Source organism: Copadichromis virginalis, linkage group LG10 (genome assembly GCF_057382275.1).
Source record: "Copadichromis virginalis isolate Kocher_CV1m ecotype Utaka linkage group LG10, C_Virginalis_male_GT1.1, whole genome shotgun sequence".
NCBI classification, from domain to species: domain Eukaryota; kingdom Metazoa; phylum Chordata; class Actinopteri; order Cichliformes; family Cichlidae; genus Copadichromis; species Copadichromis virginalis.
The window spans coordinates 11,510,729-11,532,052 of record NC_140627.1 but is presented as its reverse complement, the minus strand read 5'-3'; the positions used below and the strand labels follow the sequence as shown (position 1 = coordinate 11,532,052).

Genomic DNA, 21,324 nt, shown 5'->3' with positions numbered 1-21,324 from the left:
TCTTCAAGCAACTTAAAGAAGTCCAGACGCTTTTCCTTCCAAGCTCTTTAGAGAACTCCTTTTAGTTAAACTGGTTTTATAGTTGCTCTTCAGTATCATCTATGTAAGTGGAAATGACCAAACAATCTTTCATTAACAGACACTGAACAGACAAAACAAAAAGCTGGTATCCACAGCATCTCAAATGACACAGACAAAAAGTGAATCCATCCATGGAGATATTATCACTTTGCTCGGCTGACATGTGAAAAGTCAGAATGAAGAAACACCTACCTCCTTTCCTGAAAAGATAAACAGGCACCAGGTACATCATGGAGTGCTGGATGTAATAGATCTCTTTCTCAAATGGCAGCTGAGAAAATGAAAAGCAAACAAACCACTTTAATTCTTTTACAGCACCCAGATACAGCAGAACAGCCCCCAACTTGCTCTGGGCCCTGAAATCTTTAAAGACCTGTGGCCTCACAGTCTCCAGCTATGCTACTGCTTAACAAGCAACCATGACAGAACATTACCCAAGTGAACAAAGAGATGGAAGAACAGCAGGTACACCGTCTGTCTATTTTAGCTGCCTTTATAAGGCACCTTTCTTCTAAAAATGTATGGCCTCATTAATGATCACTGTCATCATACAAAATCTATAATAATAATAATAATAATAATAATAAAATTGTATGAAACTTGAGTGTTTACAGCAGTTTGAAGTTGGAGCTTTCGTTTCTCAGGGATTACGTGTACATATGTTGACCATGTTTTTTTTGTTTTTTTAAAACTGGGTGGAGACGAGTGTCGCGGTGATTTGTGAAAGAAGAATGGCAGCAAAAGTGAAAGGGAAGATTTACAAGATTGCAGTCAGACTTGCTATGATGTCTGGTTTAGAAACAGTGGCGCAACCAAAAAGACAGCAGGAAGAGCTGCAGAGCCCAAGATAGATGGATAGTTTAGAAACAAGTGAATCTCATGGACATTTTAAAGACAAAAGTTAGAGAGGGAAGGCTGAGATGGTTTAGATATGTGCAGAGGACAGATGCAGTGCAAATATTGAACAACAGATGTTGAATATGGCTACACCCTTTGTTTGTCCTGCTGTCAGGCAGCAGGAAAAGGCAAAAGAGAAGATTTATGGATGTAAAGCAGGAGGACATGTAAAGGGTTGGTGTGACCGAGGAGAATGGTAGGAACAGGCTTAGATGGAGACAGATGATCCACTGTGTCGACCACGAAAGCATAATATGGGTTCCCTTTAATGGTATAACTCAAGAAACACATGAGATCTTTGTCCACAGTGTTTTTTTTAATTTACAAGTGACTGATGTAAACTGCCTCTTTTCCTGTTGGTTGGCAGGCACGTAATGTTCAGGGTGCAATCATAGTTTACTGTGCTCTGTAAGAAATACTGACATAAAGTTTATTGATGTTATAAAATGCAAAACAGCTGTGTAAGCCTTCATTCCCTGCTTGAGAAAAACAAGTTTATCTGATAGGGAACTGCAGATATGGCAGAACAGCTCAGCCTTATTTCTGTGAGAACTGTTATAAAAGGAAAAGCACTTAGTCTTAATGGCTATGCTGGGTTTTTTTTTTTTAAGTTTAAAACTTACCAAAGTGACTTCATTCAAACAGATCAAGTTTAAATTTGTGAAATATCTCCTGCACCCACTCAAGCTGCGCCTTGAGTGAGTCAGAGCTTTCAATTTTAATTCAATCGTTTTATACGGCGCCAAATCATAACATAATCATCATCATAGGTCTCTTTACACAGCAAGTTCTAGAGCTTACGATATTATAGAGGAAACCAATGATACCTGCACAGACACAGTGTAGTCTTTTTCAACACAACATCGCCGTTCCAGAGGTAAGTGATAACATTCGTTTAGCTGCTCAGTGAGTGCGACACTTAACCTTGTACACCTTGGAGACCTAACAAAGGCTAGAAGAGGGCTGCTCATAAATGAGATCTGAAGATCACGGTCTACTTACCAGTCTGGTGTTGACTACAGGGAACATTAAAGCAAGTAATGCACCATTCAACATGTGGACCTGCAGCCTGAAAACAATAAAAATGTCAGACATTAAAAATACCTACAAGGTCACTTGCTATTTACCTAATCTGTGTAAACCTTTCTGAGTCATGTTAGTTTCTCTCCTGTCCTTCTGGTTTCACTTTGCTCTCTTCCCTCTCCAGACACAGAGCAGCGCAGAGGAGAGAAGTTACCGGGGTTGAGCTATGGTTAAAACAATAAAGGCTTTCTAACAAGTGTGAGTCTGTCTAAAGCATCTCTTTCAGATTTATCATCAATGAAAGAAAAGAGGAAAAAACAGAATAGGAGAGGGAGGGAAAAGGGCTGTTATTACTACACTCCCCTCTTGACTTCTGCAGGCCATTTGCCCTCCCCAAAGCATTCAACCCATAGAAGACTCTGCCACTACTGACATATGAATCAATTCCAGCTGATATAAGGGACAGAGGAACAGGTGGAGGACAGCTTAGATTCTATCCCATGTTGCCGAAAACCAATCAGACTCCTCCCTGATGCTGTTAGCAGCAGCTGCCTCTTACTCTTTGTCAAGGTCAGTTTCTTGTGGGAGCGCTTATTGTCTAAAGTCAGGTCAGTAAAGTTTCAGGCGATCACTCTCAAAATAAATTTGCTTTGATGTCACGATTTAACAAATCAGTGCATCCATCTACTCATTCAGACTAATTAGTATAATTTGGTTTGAAGCTTTTAGTTGCACCATCCAGCGCACACATATAGCCTATCTGCTCCTAGTGGGAGCTGCGATGCTTATTTAGTAAACCTGTATAAATAAACCCAGCATAAGGAAAAATGTGTCTTTTGAACTAACATTAATGTTAAGAGGCTCCAAATACAGAACAGAAGCCAAGGAGCATGTGTGTCAGAGTGTGGAGCTCCATCTATCTCCTGTGACTGCTCTTTTTGTCAAATGAGCCAAAATAACTGTTGTGACAGACGAGGTCGCCGGGAAAACAGCAGTGCCGAAGTAATGCCGCTTCAAATAAGTCCGGCTGTCACTCTTCTGAAAAGCGGTTCATTCAAATTCAAAATTTACAAAGCGTAACGAGCATTAGCGACCTTATATTTTTCCATCACTGTAATTAATTGCATGTCATAGGCCAAGACCTGAACCTCTGATACTGTTGTAGCGTAAACTTCTACTTTATGTAGTAACTATTTAATATGACGCTGCTCCTGCTAATTTTACAATTTTTATTTGGCAAGTACAGTCCAGTGGTTGTTGAACTGCCTTCATACATAAAAGGGATAAAGATGTAATCTTAAACATAGATTTACCATTTGCTACTGCAGGAGAATCTGAGCTTTACACGCAACAAGCAAACGTTTCCAGCAGCTACTACTTCACATTACAGAAAGGTACAGTGACTGTTATTGTGAAGCAGTCACAGGAAATGTAGCACATCAAAAATGTCAAATATTAAAATAATAAAAAAGGATCTATTTTAAACTTGTTATGTGCTGTGCTCATTGCAGGTAGAAGACCAAACCCTCTTTGGTGGGCAGCAGGATTAGTTGGGGCATTCTACACGGCAGTCACTTTGAAACTGTAAATGTGGTGAAATAAACTTGAGGTTTGCATGTTTCAGTTAGTGGGCCTGGTTCCACACCACCATCACAGAGTAAAATGCCATGTTTACACAAACAAATGACAAGCGCCTCGAACAAAAGGCCATGACTCTATTTCTTACATAAATGAGACAAATTAAAATATGTTGTTACGACAACAAATGAACTAGCCGACTATGTGAACGAACATCTTGACCTGGTGGATAAATAATGTTGGCAGTTCAGTAATTCTTCAAACGATTGGATATTTATTGGGGCATGTTTCACATTTCTATCCCATGTAAGAACCAGCTTTTTGTGGTTTCATAAAGTTGCTATGACTCTGTACACTGTGTTCACTGTGAGGCTCCCGTGGGCTACTGGAACAGAAAGTGACCCTGCTTGTATTTATTTCTGAGTAAATCCCACATCGTGTTCCCACCGGCAAAACCAGAGTCATTTCTGCTGAATAATTAACTGCTCAGACCGGATGAGTTGTTGAAGAGGAGACTATAAACCCAAATACATTACTATACAACTGCTTACTATGGGGGAAACCAATAAGTAATTACAATCAATGTCAACCACAATTTGGATTATATGAAAACAAAAACCATGAGCTTTGTCTGCCCAGTCATTAGACGTTACATTCAGCAGGACAAGCGGCTCATATGGCAGTCGTGGCCTTTCTACAGTCTGCACTAAAAAACTCTATATTTTGCCAATTCAGACCTTTAAAGTTTAACTTAAATGTAGACGACAAGTTGAAAACACTAAACAGGAAGAACCCAGGAGTGCACGTACGCTCACCTGAACACAACCATAGCTGTCTTACATGGCGGGCAGGCCAGCAGGAAGATCTGTTGAGGAAAGCAGAGAGAAATGAGCAACGACATTATTGCATTAAGCTCATACGGTTGTTATGGAACAGCTCGAAGGCTTTTAAGAGCTTTCAGCTCCGAGTTCTGCAAGAGAAAATGAACTGCTTTAACAAGTTTGTGCTAACACAAGAGCAGAAGCATTGAACAGAACATCCCAAAGGCAACTGTGAGGTCTCCTTAGTCCAAATTAAGAAAAAAAAAATACATAGAAGAGGTTCAGACAAGAGGATAGGCCCACAATTAGGATGGAATTTGAGGCATTAGAGCTGCTGGGTGTTGGCACTAATGAGCTGATTTCATGCTAAACAATCTCAGTTCACAGCTCACTACTTGGAAGTCAGCTTTCACAAGAAAAGGGAGGCAGCATTTGAAAACAAAGGTGAAGTGACTTCCTGATATATTTCCATTGCCAAAAATGATTTCTACCAACAATCTGACTTTATTCTTGTAAAGGAGAGTGGATCAAAAGACAGCCTGCAATCTGTGCATGGTGATTGGGCTACTGGGCCCCGAGAATAGTTCAAACAGGAATTTGTTCAAAACACCATCTGACACACGAAAACTTAGTTTGCCTGAAGGCTGGAAACAGAATTACAGAAAAGAAACTGACCCGAGATTCATTCTCCAAACACACAGTTGATATATTTGGTTTGTTTTTTGTTTTAAATGCGTCTCCGGGATTGATCTGTGGCGTGCCTATCAACTTTATTAATCTGCAGCGTGTGTGGGACTATTAAAAAACACTCAGACTTTCATAGTTATATTTACATCTTCAGTCTTTTCTACATATTTCCCCCTCATTCTAACACGTGAGTCATGTTTCACGTTTTAAAACACCACAATAAAGTCACGAGAAGGAAACAATGCGTGAAAATGTTTTGCCGTGGATAAAACGTGCTTGCCAAAGCTGACAGTTTGTTGGTTCCTGCAGATGTCATTACTGTCAGCCTCCATTGTAAACAGGGGTTGGCAATACGTTGCTGGCAGTTAAACGTTGTCACTTTGATAATTTGTCTCATGTCTGAGCTATCAAAGCAATTAGACAACGTTCTGCAACTTGGAGCCCTCAAGTCTCTCATTTTAAATGAATAAGAAGTCGTTATAAAATAAACATGCCATAGAGTTGCGAGCTATTATCAAATAAATGTTGCATATAATTGGTTGTACAGACTATGTAAGGTTTCTTTAGCTCATTTCAGTCTCATATGAACACTTCTGTGTCAATCAGTTTTGATATTGTGTGACGATTTAATATTTTGCCTGAACGTGGCAGTGATGCCGTCATTTTCTCCATCACCTTTCAGCCAATCACCAGTTTATGGCACCTGTTAATCGCTAGTGTAACGCTACCCTTTTGGCATTAGTGTCACTTTACCCTCTGATCCTTTACTTATTTGTAACGGCTTGACCTTGTTCACTTTTTGCATCACAGAATCAGAGGAGAACATTAAATTTGCCTTTCTTATGTTTGTCACTCCTTGCTTGACTGTTAGCCAGAGCCTTAGGGCAGCCTTCACTGCAAAATATTGTTTTATTTGAACATTAATGCCGTGAAGGATAGAAGTATATAATTCACAACATTCGCTGAAGTATTTTTCTTATAACGACAACTTCCACAGTTTTGCAGTACGAGCCAACTAAGAAAAAAAAACAAAACTGACAGTCAACATTCAGCAAATAACATTAACATAATATCATAAAATGTCAAATGTTATAAAGGGTTGTATTTGCACACATTTTTAAGAGAAGTGGATGCTTTTCTGTATGTGGCAGCAGTAAAGGTCTTGGCTCCAGCGGTGCCATTAGCTCTACTTTAACAGCACACAAGAGAATAGACTCAGAAATGGATTTCATGCAAATTACTGAGCAAGAAGATTTAGCCCATAAACACTTCTGATTGTTGACTTTATGCAAGCAAAAAGAAAGAGAAATTCATGTGGTCATGCCGGCACTCCAACCTTGGACGGACACTGATATTCCTCAATCAAAATAAGTTGAGTTCATTTGAAATTATGCTAAGGTTGGGTCTGATCCAAGAAGTATTCAGGGAAAGACGTTCTGTGTTAATTCAATTCAAAATCCCACTTAAGCCTATAACTAGGATTGATCTCTGGGTGGGACACTGGCCCAAGAAGTCATGATCCTATTTATAGGTGAGAAAGACTACTTAAGTGTAATCCAGTGACTGCTGTATATTTTCAAAGAAGTCCTGGATTAAAAAACAAAGAAAGGAAAAAAAAAAAAGGTATAAAATCTGCTGTGATGCAAGTACAAAAATATGCAAATCAGGTATGCACAGTAAAAATTAGGTGTCAGTTAATGCCAGATCTGACGTTCATTTTTTCACTGAACAAACTAAAAGGTACAGAAATGAATCATATTTGCGCTCTCTGAGAAAGGCCATCAATTAATAAGTAGGTACTAGATATTTTTATTTCCTGGTTCAGGAAACGCAGTTCTCTCCCGTGCGTCGTCACTGGCATGTTCTTCGATGCTCATTGAGTTAATTGGCATTGACAGGAAATGACTTCCTGATTGCTGTGAACATTGACAGAGTTGTGACCATGAACCTTCCAGGAGGCGAGCTCAGTGACAAAAGACAGACTGGTATGCAGTGTGAATTTCGCTCTGCCGCTGAAAGCAAACAAACTGGGCTGGTTAACTATTTAGCGTGCTGACGGAATTGTGCGAAGCAAGTTTTTCATAATTAATATGAGAGCCTGTTTTGTTACCTGAGCTGTAGGATGGATTAACAAGGCTGGAACTGGGCCCACTCCTCACATACACTGAAGCTAAAGCTGGTGAAGCTAATCTGTAATAAGTCCAGTTTGTTCTTTGTGGTCTATTACACAGTTTACAGCTGTAGGATTTCTCTGCAGGAAACACATCACACAGTGCATCATGTGCTCAAAAAGCAACGCATTGCGAGTGGGTGTTTTTGTAGTCGTCAACCACACTAAAACATGCAAACCTCAACCACACAAGTGCATCAAAATGCTCCCATATCATAGAACCCTTGTAATTTTCAAACCCATGTAATTCTGTTAGAAATAAAAATACCAGCATGTCAGATTTCACTCTAAAATGGGTTCATTCATCATATAGTGAATTTCAGGGTGTGCAAGAAACAAAGAATTGCTAAAAGAGTCATTTTGACACCCATAGAAATCAATGAAAAATGCTCATGGCATCCTTGGTTGCCTAGCAACAGGTTGTTTGTTTAAACATATTTTGATATCAAGGCCCTAACGTTAGCCAGAACTAGCTAGATGAAGCAATTGATAGGATTAACATACAACGAACTATAGGTAACTCCATATTTGATATTTTATATTTAAGTGGATGAGCGGAGAACCAGGCATGTTGCTGTTGGCTGTGCAGAGCAGCGGTGCACCCATGGCTAAACGGAGCAGAGTGTCCACAATGTGGAGAACTAATATGAGGAAATAAATATGACTATGTAAATAAATGCCAGGGAAAGGGTCTAGACTGCAAAGAAAGCTCAGAGCACCAATAATACCGCCCCCCCCCCCGCCAACAACAACAACAAAAACAACAGTTAATAGAATTATCTCCACTTGTATAATCACAGTAATGAGTCAAACCAGCCTTGATGCTCTTGTTGTACTAATAAAGACACTGTTAAGTCTAACTGCTGCTTCTCCCTATTAATTTTACAGCTGAAACACAATTTTATCTCAAGGTACAGCTTGCTGGAACATTGTGCCCCAAATATTGTCAGGTTCCTGTTGCCCTTCTACTAGCAGTGGAGAAGGAAAAGACCAGAAATAAATATAACAATAATTAAGTAGTGTTGACTCGAAGCATTTTCTGGAATTACAGGGAGTAAAAGGGAAAGCAGTCATTCAACAAGACAAAATAAATAAAAAATTTGAGAACATGACCTTGCAGACAAATATAGTTCAGCATGGGCGAATATGATGGGGACATTTAAACTACCTTCACAGTGTGTACCAACTTGTGTCAAGGTAAGGGTACAGCTGAAAGTTGTTTGCATAGAAAGATAAAGGAGTTATTTATAGATTAAAATACATCATTGCTAATAAGTCAGACTTCCTTTTAACGAGTGCAACCATAGAGTGACATGCCGCAGTGTTTCGAGTGCGATGCACATGAGTAAACATACTGTGATGCTCAGGGTTATTGCGACAGCTGCTACATTAAATGTGGCTATACCTAACGATGAGGCCGATGATCTGTTATAATGGTGCTGATTATTTTTGCCATACACAGACTGTTAATACTGCGATACATCCATTTATCGGCAGCCTACGCGCATCCATTCAAAGCTGCTGCAGAAATGCAAGATACCTGCTTTGCAGACAGATGACTTGACGTTTCCTGCAGCCGACGGCAACATTTATCACGTGCCCACGTGATATCTGTTAGCTGCGAGTTCAGCTGTGCCTGGCGAGATCTACAAGGGAAGAAAGTTCACTTGATAAAAGAAGGTCGTGTGTCTTTAACTTGTGGGAAAAAAAAGAAGAAAAAGAAAAAGGGAGAATCCAGTGGCAGGCGATGCCTCATTTGGACAGCGTATAAACGTTACACTGTATGGATGTAAATGCCTTTAACCTTTATCCCTGAACACTCATGATGACAAGCAAAGAGCTCAGACAGAATCCAAGGCTCTACGCCAGGGGTGTCAAACATAAGGCCCAGGGGCCAGAACTGGCCTGCCAAGACTCCAATCTGGCCCACTAGAAAATGTGAAAGAGGGATTTTAGACTAACTGTATTTTTTAAATAGGATTTTTTTCCTACAGCTTTTCCTACTGATAAAGACCTGCATGGCCATTTATAGTGCACTGAAGTAACAAATAAACATTTAAATAACATAATGACTATTTAGTACATAATTTTCCATTTTTAGAGCGAATCCACTGTCTGTGAATTAAGAAAAACTTGGATACCAACATTTTTGGTCATTTTACACAGCTTAGAGCTACAGCTCAGAAATGCTGACAGATTTCTTTCATTTACAGCAGAATTTCTGTCATGTAGAAAACCAGACTTGTTATTAAAACTGCACTTTTTTATATGAAGATATTTGTGGGACTTGCTGTGTAAACACTTTCACTCTAAATGTTTCACTGGTTTGATCCACTTAAGGTGATAGTGGGCTGCAGGTGGCTCACGTACAAACATATTTATGAGGGAGAGCCAATGAAAAAACTTCTTTATGTCGATAAAAACAGAATGGCTTGTTTCAGTTTCAGACAGCAGAGGGACCGCACCAGAGTTCAACACAGAATCTATGTAGAACATACAACGTAACCTACATAAGCGGTTACAAGCATAAATGTCAGTGCTGGCATTTGGTAGTTAATGCCAGCACTGACACTACCTGTCAGTGCTGGCATTATACGTGATGGAAACAAACAAAAATAAATGCTGGGACTTCTCTCCTTCTGGGTTCATGGTGTTTTTCATTCCCCATTGAAGTGTAAATCAGTAAGGTCGGACTGATGAACAGTTTGCACAGAGGTCCATCATAAGCAGAACACAGAACTATGAACCTGGAAATTTGTATAATAGGTCTTTTAATAGCTGTTATGTTCAAGCTCTTTGTTCTTTATCTTTGTGCAAGCTAGTTCTGAAATCTAGAAATCTATAAAACGGCAGGGGAAGTTCGTACTGTCTTCGTATTAGCACCAATAGCAAGCCATAGAAGAAGCATAAAGTGCGTGCCCCTCCATATATCGATTTCTCCAACTTGATATACCCATTATTTGATTTAGTTGTTTATGGAACCACACCCATTTCCGCTGGCCTCAAACGGAAATACACGATAATAAACTGATCAGTCGGGAGACCCTCAGCGTGCCACGATGACTGCTGCGGTACTATGTGGTGGAAAACGTACGAAAAACCCGTGCTGCTGGATGTAAAGCACTCAGTCATCACACACTAAACTCCATCCCCTGTGGGGCTTTCTCACCTTGATATTTGCTCATACTTGCTGCTCTGTAAAAGCTCCTACTGACACCGCCTCTATTCCTCCACCTACAGATACTATCAGAGGGGTAGTTTTAGATTGGGTCCGGAGTTATTTAAGTGACAGAAAGCAGTTTGTGAAAATAAATGGTGGTTGCTCATTATGTATGGACATTGCTTGTGGTGTACCCCAAGGGTCAGTTTTGGGTCCAAAATTCTTCAACTTGTACATTAACGACATCTGTAAAGTGTCCAAAGTATTAAAAATGGTTCTCTTTGCTGACGATACAAACATTTTTTGCTCTGGTGATGATCTGCAGAATTTATTGGAGGATATGACTAATGAAATAAGTAAAGTGAAGTTCTGGCTTGATAAAAACAAATTATCATTAAATTTGAATAAATCTAAACTTATGTTATTTGGAAATAGTAGTTTAAATACAAATGCAAAGATTCAAATAAATGGTGTTGATATTGAAAGAGTCAGTGAAAATAAATTTCTGGGGGTAATAATAGATGAAAAACTTAACTGGAGAGCTCACGTAAGATATATTCATTCCAAAGTATCACGAAGCATTGCAGTACTAAACAAGGCAAAACAGGTATTCGACAGAACATCACTTCATATTCTCTACTGTTCACTGGTTTCACCATACTTAAGCTATTGTGCAGAGGTCTGGGGCAATAACTATAAAGCCACATTACATTCACTTTTTACTCTTCAAAAGAAAGCAATTCGAATCATCCACAATGCAGGTTATAGGGAACATACAAACTCACTATTTTTGCAGTCTGAAATATTGAAAATTGACGATATAGTGAAATTCCAAACAGCACAAATTCTATTCAAAGCAAAAAATAAAGAACTGCCAGGTAATATTCAGAGTATGTTTTTTTTGAAAGAAGGAAGTTATAATTTAAGGGGTTTTTGTAACTTCAAAACAATGAAGGTACGTACTACAAGAAAAGGCTTTTGTGTTTCTGTTCAAGGAGTGAAACTATGGAACAAACTGAATATGGAATTAAAGCAATGTCCAAACATAAAACTGTTCAAAAAGAGTTATAAAAATATGATCTTCTCGATCTATAAAGAAAAGGAAAATATTTAAATTAAGTGAATGTCTCTATTTAAAAACAAACAAAAAATTCATGATGTGATATTATAGTATATAGTATATCAGAAATCTGTTCACTATTTTTATTACAAATTATATCAGTAAGGAAGCTGACTAAATATTCACTGATAATTTATGGGACAGGGGTGGGATTAAATAAGTGTATACTTCTTCCCACTCCCTTTCAACATGTAAATTAATCAGAATGTTTTTTTGTATGTAATTTGTATAGTATATATTTTTTTCTCTCATTTCTTTTCTAAATGTACTTGTATATTGTTCACATGTTGAAATAAATTACCAATCAAATACTATGACTGTGCCAACAAGCACCACATTTTCCCAAAGTCGCATTGCTTTGTGCTCGGAGAAGGAAAATATCAAACTCACTAGCACACCAAATTTGTGTTTTCAAGAATAATGCCAGTCCTCTTCAAAATGTGGATTTGGTTAACAGTCATGAAAACCAGCTGCTGCATAACAACACTGAAAGGCACGCAAACTGACGCAGTGTAGCAACGAGAGGGTATTTTCTTTTCAACAGCACAGAGGTGGTGTTCGTTCCTCATTGAGTGTACTTAAGAGTGAACTGAAACTCACTATTGTTTCCAGATGCACAGCTTTAACAAGCTCAAATGAGACAGGAAATAAATGGGTGCTTGGAGAGCTCTGCATCCCTCTTTAGATGTTTTTATCTGAGGTTTCCATCAGGCCTGAAAGGGATTAAAACCACACCCATACGCTAGAGATGCAACATGAGGAAAGTGTGATCACGATAGGAGCTCATGCATGCATGAAACAAAACAAAGAACAATTAATAAGCCACGATTTCTTTAGAAGAATGTTCAACAAAGACAGCCGAGCCCACAGGCACTACCTTTAATAAAGCAAGAATGCAGGAATGCATGACGCCTTCTCTTTTCCAGCTTTTTTTCTCCCCACATGAGATTCAAGCTCCAGCAAGCACATGCTACAAATAATCAGTTGGTGCCAGTGTCAACACCCCCTCACCCACCCCTCCTCTGGATGGGAGAAAAAAAAAAAAATCTATACGCAGATGATTTTCACAAGTTGTGAAAGCTGTACAACTTCCTTTTAAAACCCATTTCCTCATTTGATCACGCCCCTTTTAACACCAACAACACATACACTGCTGTCCAACTCGCCCTTACATCAAGGACATTTTACTACAGTCAGTCAATTTTTCATCACAGCCAGCAATTCTTCAGTGTCCGCTGGTTGTCATGCTACCTCCCTGAAACCTGAAAAATCCATCATCATTGAGCACATCAGCTTTGCTCTACTCTTCAATTTTCATGATGACTTGTCACATGGCAGTCATGCACCATGAAGATCAAGCAGTCTGCATGTGTAAACAAGCAGGTACTGCATATTTTGACTCATGATGGGGCGGCTGTAGCTCAGGTGGTAGAGCAGGTCATCTACTGATCGGAAGGTTGGTGGTTGATTCCTGGCTTCCCCTAGTCTGCATGCCAAATATCCTTGGGATATAGGGCTGCCACAAATGATTATTTTGATAGTCGACTAGTCACCGATTATTTTTGCGATTAGTCGACTAATCAGATCATCATCCATTAGACGTAAAACTACAGCTTATTGCACCAGCAGCATCTGCTCTTATATAACTATCATTAGCTTACAGCTTTAAGTGTTTAAGGTCTGTGCTAACTAAAAATAAAGACAAGATGATAGTTTATTAAATTTTAATGAAATTTGCAGATTGTTTCGGTGAAGTTTAATAAACTCCTTGCTATCTAAAATATACCCCAGAATACCCCATCTCACACTTCTGATAATCAGCTGTCTGCTTGAGTTTATTCAGCTGTGTAAAAACTATAACTTTAATCTCAGACAAACTGATTTACTCAGGAACAAATAAAATACTAAAAAAAAAAGCCAAACAATAACATTTTAAGTTATCTAAGTGACTCATATATATTTAACCTGAGTAGCGAAAGACGGCGGTGGGTTTGAAAACGATTTGCGGGGAGTCCGGTGTTCTCGCGGCGCTAGTGAGCCTAGCCCCCGGCTCGCTAACGAGCTAGTGGGTAACAGATGTCTCTGAAAACGTCGGAGCGCTTTTGAAAATATGTGGTGTCCTGATAAACCGAGCAGATATTTGAGGTTTACACAGCTACATTCTCGCCTGAAAATATGTTAAACGTTTATTTTGTGACCCAGAAAGAATAATAAGAGTAACATTAAAACTAACTAGCTGCCGCCATTGTTGGAAACTGCGCTGGGCCGCGCTATGAATTCTGGGACACAGCTGCTTCTTCTTCTTCTTCGGGGATTAACGGCAGCTGGCATCCTTGTACATGCAATGCTGCCATCTTCTGTTTCAGTCCGTTATTACACTCTTAAATCCTGCCACTTATTCCTGCGTCTTTTGTGATCTTACAAAGCTTCAAAGGACGCTTCGACTATTAAATCAGTCGTCGACGATTTTGATAGTCGACGTAATCGTGACTAGTCGACAAATCGTGGCAGCCCTATTGGGATATTGATATTGCATTAAAGTTGTCTATTGAAGATGTTCATTTGAGGATCCTTCCATTATGTTAACTTTTATTACAAGTACGGTCAGAAGGATTTCATACACATTGCATATTTGTGCTTATTTCGAGTTGATGTTCGGTTCATTAAGGGTCTTAAGCGTCACTGGCGTGAGTGTCCAGGTGATACATGCTGAGGGAAACTAGAACATAGAAGGATGATTGCATGCATGCTTACAATACATATAACACATATAATCTAGGAATGTGTCAGGCCTGAGGCCTTAACTCATTTGGTGTCTCACTATATTTTACTCTACTTGGCAACAGATGACCACAGTCAATAATTAGCCCCAGAGACCCTGAGGGCTTGAAGTTTATTACCTTGTATGGAAGGTGTTATAGAAAAGAGAAGTTCTATGTCTGTTTGTAGCCATTAAAGATGTACAAGATGTACCATTAACTGTGACTAATGTCTGGAACCTATTTTTCTGGGCCCTCCATGGTTTGTCTCACTGCTCTACATTGATCGATTTCGCGACAATACTAACCCCAAATTGCTCTCCGGTGTATCCATCGGAGTATGAATGTGTGTGAATGTTAGCTATAAAGCACTTAGAAAAATGTGCTTGTGCGAATGGGTGAATGCACAAGTTGAGTAAAGCGCTTTGAGTGTTCAGATGAGTAGAAAAGCGCTACATAAGAACCAGTCCATTTACCATGATCTAAGTGTTATTTAACACATAAAAGCAAAGACACAGCTCCCTAATGCTGATTAAAGAGTTTGACATCGACCTCAGGCTGGAATTGACCTCACCGGCTTACAGGCTGTTGATACAACAGCTTCATAAAATAATATTTGGAGACAAAGAGGGGGACAGCTCTGGTTTCACAGCCAAGGAATGAACTTGAGATGTCTTCTTTCGTGGCAGCACTGGACCAACTCCCTAACACACGGAACAATGATGTCCAAACAAGGCTCAAACTTGTACTTTCTTACCGAATTTCCTGTGGTTTTTAGAATCAATTTGCTTCTATTACTTTATTAAAAAGCTTTAAATGTGCTACATATATTAGTTTATAATTTCTTCCCCTGTTCTATATGGAACGCCAGGACTGCCATAATGAATTAATTAAATACACCATTAAATAATTAATTAAATGTGTCAATAATTAATTAAAATTGGAATTAATTAAATAAATAGTTATGACACATGTAATTAATTAATTATTGACACATTTAATTAATTATTTATGTATTTCACATTTTAATTAATTATTGACACATTTAATTAATTAATTATTGACACATTTAATTAATTATTTATGTATTTCACATTTTAATTAATTATTGACACATTTAATTAATTATTGACACATTTAATTAATTATTTAATGATATATTTATTTATTTCATTTTGGCAGTCCTGACGCCTGGCTCTCGTCATGAAATAATTTTATCTGTCAGCCTCACCCATCAAACTCAGGGGGCGAGGTTAACGCTGCCCATGCAGCTTCTCTAACATTTGATTGGTTGCCGTGCAAAGTAAGTCAAAACAGGTCGATCCTAGATAATCGATTGCTTGTGTAGACTTGGGGCAGCCAGTTATCCCAGAATGCAGATCAAATCACAGGCCGTTTTTCTGTCACCAGCTACACTTTTAACAGTGTTTTAGCCGCGAATGTCGGTATGTCTGGTCAGGTTGTCAACATAGAACATGTTTGCAAAAGTGCTCAGATGTTTTCAGAGATTTCACTAGCTCTGCTAACAGTTAGCATGCAGAGCGCACCGAGGGGGTACATTAACCGGTTTGTTTACATATTCCACTCTCCGTGTTCCACATGTTGCATTCGCAGATTCTCATTTTCACCGAACGATCGTCTCTTTCCGCCTGGTCTTGTGTCTCTGTGCTTCTGTAACATAAAGAACGAGCTGACATTTTTCTCACGAAACCAGCGATCAGCTCAGCAGACCCTCAGTTTACCTGCATGCATCCTCCTCCTCATCTGTCAGCTGTTTAACACCTGCTGCTAATTCAAGAAACACGCCTAGTTACCTGGTGATAGTCACAGTTTAACTGCACAAGATAAGTAAATATAGTATTTTCCCCGAGCGCAGAGCTGCTGGAGCTTGTTTCCTTACAGAGCACTTTATAGGCGAACAGCTTCATCAGCGGCTGATGTCCAATCACCAGCACACAGCTTTCAAACCTCAGCTGAGTTTTAGCTCTCAGTGGTTAAACGCTGGACTTCATTCACTCAGGTTCTGTCTGTCGGGTCACGTTTACTTCGCTGTTTTATTTACAACTGAGCAAATCGGTTTGGCTGAGGTTAAAGTTACGTTTCATAACTGCATAGTTTCACAGACGTTTAATGAACCACTGGCACATGTGTTAGACTGAACTATCATCTAAATATCATCTGTTTTTTAATAGTTATTCAACTGTATTCTAAGCACCAGCTGTCTGTTAGAATGTGATTTTTTTTCTCTCTCTGTTGGCAGAGGTATAAAAATGCGCAGGAAAATCTGACGTGCATGGCGAACTTCACCGACGATATTTAGGGAGGAATAAACACACATCAAACATAAATGAACCATTTGCCTGTCTCCATAATTGAGAGCATTTTCTCTTCTTATGTCAACACTCTCTCTCTCTCTCTCTCTCTCTTTTTTTTTTTTTTTTTTGCTTTTTCGGTCATGTTATGTTTACCTGTCAAAGGCTTGTTACAAACTATGAAACACATTGTGCAGACTTCTGGATGTTAGAAGAAAACGAATACTGCTCATGAATGAGACTAAAGGCAGGAAGGTGTCCTTTAAAACTAAACATGTTAATAGGACCTCCCTGTTTATATCATAGTTTATGATATAGCACGTGTATTTCAGTAATAGCCTGCTGAGGCCACTATACGTGCTGGCCTCATATCAAATGTGAAGGCAGACTGAGTCTATGTTTGACGTTTGTTTATATCTAATCTTCCTTTTCAAACATTTAAACAGCAGCGAGTCTGCAGCTGAGGGAATACAAATTCAAATTGTCGGAACAGGTTTGCTCGTTTCTTGGATTCATTTGGTGATTTATTAAATGTATAACTGTGTGGTGGGGCGTGGTCTGCGGTGCCGTGCAGGGAGGGCGGACGCACCTGCACGGCATCCTTAATCACGCCCGCCTAGTTAAAAACACGGGGACTGAGGGGTTTGGGGGTGTTGTGGTGTGGTGAGATGTAAATAAAGATGACTCTGAACGTTGCTCCGTGGTCCCGCCGTGTCTTATTCACGCCACATTGGTGCCGAAACCCAGGAGGCAGCACGGCGGGTCCATATCGGAGCCAGGGAATGGAGGAGCTGGCCCAGAGGGTGGCCGAAATGGCGGCCGCCCAGCGGGAGCAGGCGGCGGAGGTGCGTCGCCAGCAGGAAGAGCTGCAGGACCAGTCCGAGCGGCACCTGGAAAGGATTGGGGAGCTGGCGGCGCTGCTCTGGGCCTGGGCGCCACCCCCACAGGTGTGTCCCGAGGACAGTGAAGCGGTGGAGGAGCCGCGTGAGGCACCTCAGCAGCCGGAGGTGGCAGACGAGGCGCGCGGGGATCTGCGCCTGCCGGAGGAGGGGGAACAGCCAGGTGAAGGGCTGCTCCTGCCGGGAGTGGTGGATGAGCCGCTCCAACCGGAGGCGGCAGACGAGGTGCGCGAGGGTCTGCGCCGGTTGGAGAAAGAGGAGCTGCACGAGGGGCTGCTCGAGCCGGGAGTGGCGGCGGAGGGAGCAGTAGTGACGGAGGAGTCGCGCTATGGGCTGCTCCAGCAGGGAGCGACAGCGGTGACGGAGGGGCCGCGCAAGGAGCTGGAGGTCCCAGTGCCAGGGGAGCTTGCTCGAGTGGAACTGGCGAGCGAGGCGGGCGCCACGCTTGAGATCGCCGTGCTCGCCAGAACGGCCTCACCACCACCAGAGGCCTGTACACGCCACACCTCTGCCCAGCCACCTGTGAGCTGGGGCTCACGCTTGTGCCGGCCGCGCCGGGTGCACCTGTCACGTGTCCGACTTCCGAACCAGCTTTGCCTGCGCCGCTGGATTCGCGGGCGGCCGCCTGAACTCGCACCTCCCCGTCGCTTGGCCGGGGCCTGGGGGTGCCAGCTGTCCGGGCTGATTCCCTCTCCCACTGGAGGTGGGGGAGTAGGTTCGGCCGGATGGCTCCCCGGCCTCAATCGGGCGATGGGGGTATGTGGTGGGGCGTGGTCTGCGGTGCCGTGCAGGGAGGGCGGACGCACCTGCACGGCATCCTTAATCACGCCCGCCTAGTTAAAAACACGGGGACTGAGGGGTTTGGGGGTGTTGTGGTGTGGTGAGATGTAAATAAAGATGACTCTGAACGTTGCTCCGTGGTCCCGCCGTGTCTTATTCACGCCACAAACTGTTATTCTAATCTGCTGCTGAGTCTCTTACACTTTTCTTTATGCTGTAGTTGGCAGTTAGATAGTCAGCTGGGAAACTTTGTGTTAACTCATGGAGCTGAGGATATCGTGGATATGCTGACCTCGCTGCGTGGTGTACAGAGCGAGGTCAGCATGATTAATATTCACAATAAAAATATTAGCCGAACATCATGAAGTCTGTATGTGTTTCATAGTGTCGAACAACCTTTGTACAGTTAAAGCCAGCAGTTACTACATGACGGAAACACCAACGTTATCTCTTTTATGTGTTTATACACAGGTCATGCTGATTACTGAACAAAAACCCAAAGATCAGATGTTAAACAGATTTATTTGCTCTCTCTCCTCCTTAAACATGTTTTTAATGTTAGTTATAATTCAGAATTGGCGACTGAAACACGTAGGACACATAAGAACATCAGGAAATAAAACACCGATAAATATAACCTCAGTAAAAGAAGTCAGCGGGGGTTACTACAGCTGTGTACCGGGGCCTGCGCTTTGTCGGTGGGATTGCTTGCGAGGCGAGCGGGTCTATCCCACGCTTTGCCGTGAGACTGGGACGACATCTCCGAAATCATCGAAACACTTTTGCAAAGAGGCTGTATCTTGACAAACCGACCAGACACATGAAGATTAAACCACTACATTCTCGGCTAAAAAAATATTAAAACGGTATTTGGTAACACACAAACAGGGTTTTTCAAAGCTCAGTTCTGTTAGCTTCCACATGCCGGTTGTTGTGTGCTAGAAACAATGGCCACCAGGCCAAAGCAATGGTTTTGACTCGATCAGCGTTAACCCCGCCCCCTGAGTTTGATGGGTGAGGCTGACAGATAAAATTATTTCATGATGAGAGCCAGGCGTCAGGACTGCCAAAATGAAATAAATAAATATATCATTAAATAATTAATTAAATGTGTCAATAATTAATTAAATGTGTCAATAATTAATTAAAATGTGAAATACATAAATAATTAATTAAATGTGTCAATAATTAATTAATTAAATGTGTCAATAATTAATTAAAATGTGAAATACATAAATAATTAATTAAATGTGTCAATAATTAATTAATTACATGTGTCATAACTATTTATTTAATTAATTAATTCCAATTTTAATTAATTATTGACACATTTAATTAATTATTTAATGGTGTATTTAATTAATTCATTATGGCAGTCCTGGCGTTCCATAGTTCTAAGCCTCGCATGGCTCAATAAAAAGCATGCTCATGTATCTCAAGGTGCCATAAAGCCATTAAGAGACAGTGATTGCAAAATATCGATCAGGGTGCTCCACCAGAGCTGGAGATGGGTGAGATCAGGTCAACAACCAGTTAATGAAAACAAGGGCTTCGAAGTCCAGCCAGCACACTAAAATTTATACCCCATCAACCCATCAGCTTTGAGAGGACAGCTCGGAAGAGAAGATGACATCTTCTAATAAATCCCCACTAGTCATACTCGTAATCCTAAAGGGCACACATCAGCTCTTTCCCTCCAGTGTCATGCTTACCTGCACCATGGTGACGACATGGCAAGGATTCAGCAGATATATCAAAGTCTTGGTTGCAAACTTGAAGCCAACCTCCACTCCGAAAGTCATGCACAGGGTAACCAGCAACAGGTTCTTGCCCAGACTATCCTCCTTTGCCCTTATGCAGTCTTTCCCGGCTACTCTGAGCTCTTTGGAGATGTTTATTTTCTTCAGTGCCACCAGAATCTCCACCAAGGAGATGAGGACGATGACCAGACTCTCGCTGATGCGCTGCTGTGGAGCGAGGAAGGCAGCACACTCGGGGCCCCCGTTGCCCTCAAACTTGGGGTCCACCCCGCCGTAGATCCAGTCCAGCAGGCTGTATATGTTATATCTGGACATATTCCTCTTCTCGTGTTGGAAAAGATACGAACAGGATGGAATAAAAGACGCCACACCGACCTCTTGGCGAAACATGAACTGCAAGATTTGCCTTTCGCAGCTCGCCTCGTGGTCGACAGATAGACATGTATAGACTGCCGCCCCGGTTCGTCTGAGCTAGCTAAACTACCTCATCCACAAACGGAGGAGGAACTTCAGCTAGCGACAACAGACAGCCGTAGTCAAGATTACCAGTGGATGCTGCCGGTGGTGGTGGTGGTGTTAGAGGGTGCTGCCAAGCCTCTCTTCTTTCACGTTCCTCACACACTTAGCTCGCTAGCATGGACAGTTAAACTGTAGTCGGCATCATACAAAGCAAGCCAGTGCGCTGGCTATCAGCTCTCAGACACATCAAGCTGGAGAGCTGGTATAGTTAGCATGTGTTAGCAACAGCGCCGACAGCCGTTAGGTAGCTAGCTCATCTACCGAGCCTTACTGAAACGAACAGGTATACATTATAGATTTGACCCCGAGTTTTGCCTTACAGGCTCATCACAATGCTAAAGGAAGATAAGATAAGATAAGATAAGATAACCTTTATTAGTCCCACACGTGGGAAATTTGTTTTGTCACAGCAGGAAGTGGACAGTGCAAAAGTTATGACGCAAAAATTAGAATACAATAAGAATAAATACAGTACACAGCTGTACAGAAGGAAGCCGAAATATAAATAAATCTTACATCCAAAATGAAAAAAAGAATGCAGTTTTCCTCTTATGTGAATTTCCAAATTAATCGATACCATGTTCAATTATATGCTAATATTAAAGTTCGAGATATTGATGTCTGTATATCTAAGCTATGTTGTTACGTCTCATTAATCACTTGATGTTCACAGGTGATATTTACGACTGTTTGAATGTGCAATTAAATTGTAAAAAACTCAAAAGAAACTAAAAAAAAAGTTTGAGTGACCCGAGGAA

General features: G+C 41.0%; 1 protein-coding gene across 2 annotated transcripts in view; it reads right to left on the bottom strand.

The window, feature by feature from the left end:
• Positions 1 to 20,857, bottom strand: part of tmem164 (transmembrane protein 164) — a 28,037-nt gene extending 7,180 nt beyond the window's left edge. The window contains exons 1-4 of one of the 2 annotated variants that reach the window (XM_085469801.1): positions 20,000 to 20,856; positions 4,395 to 4,444; positions 1,981 to 2,047; positions 274 to 352 (exon numbers count right to left, since the gene is read on the bottom strand). In XM_085469801.1, coding sequence (XP_085325927.1) covers positions 274 to 352; positions 1,981 to 2,047; positions 4,395 to 4,444; positions 20,000 to 20,437 — 634 coding nt within the window. In that variant the 5' untranslated portion in view covers positions 20,438 to 20,856. Of the gene's footprint in view, positions 1 to 273; positions 353 to 1,980; positions 2,048 to 4,394; positions 4,445 to 19,999 lie in introns of both variants that reach the window. The other variant, XM_085469802.1, reaches the window with a different exon arrangement.
• Positions 20,858 to 21,324: the final 467 nt, after the last annotated feature.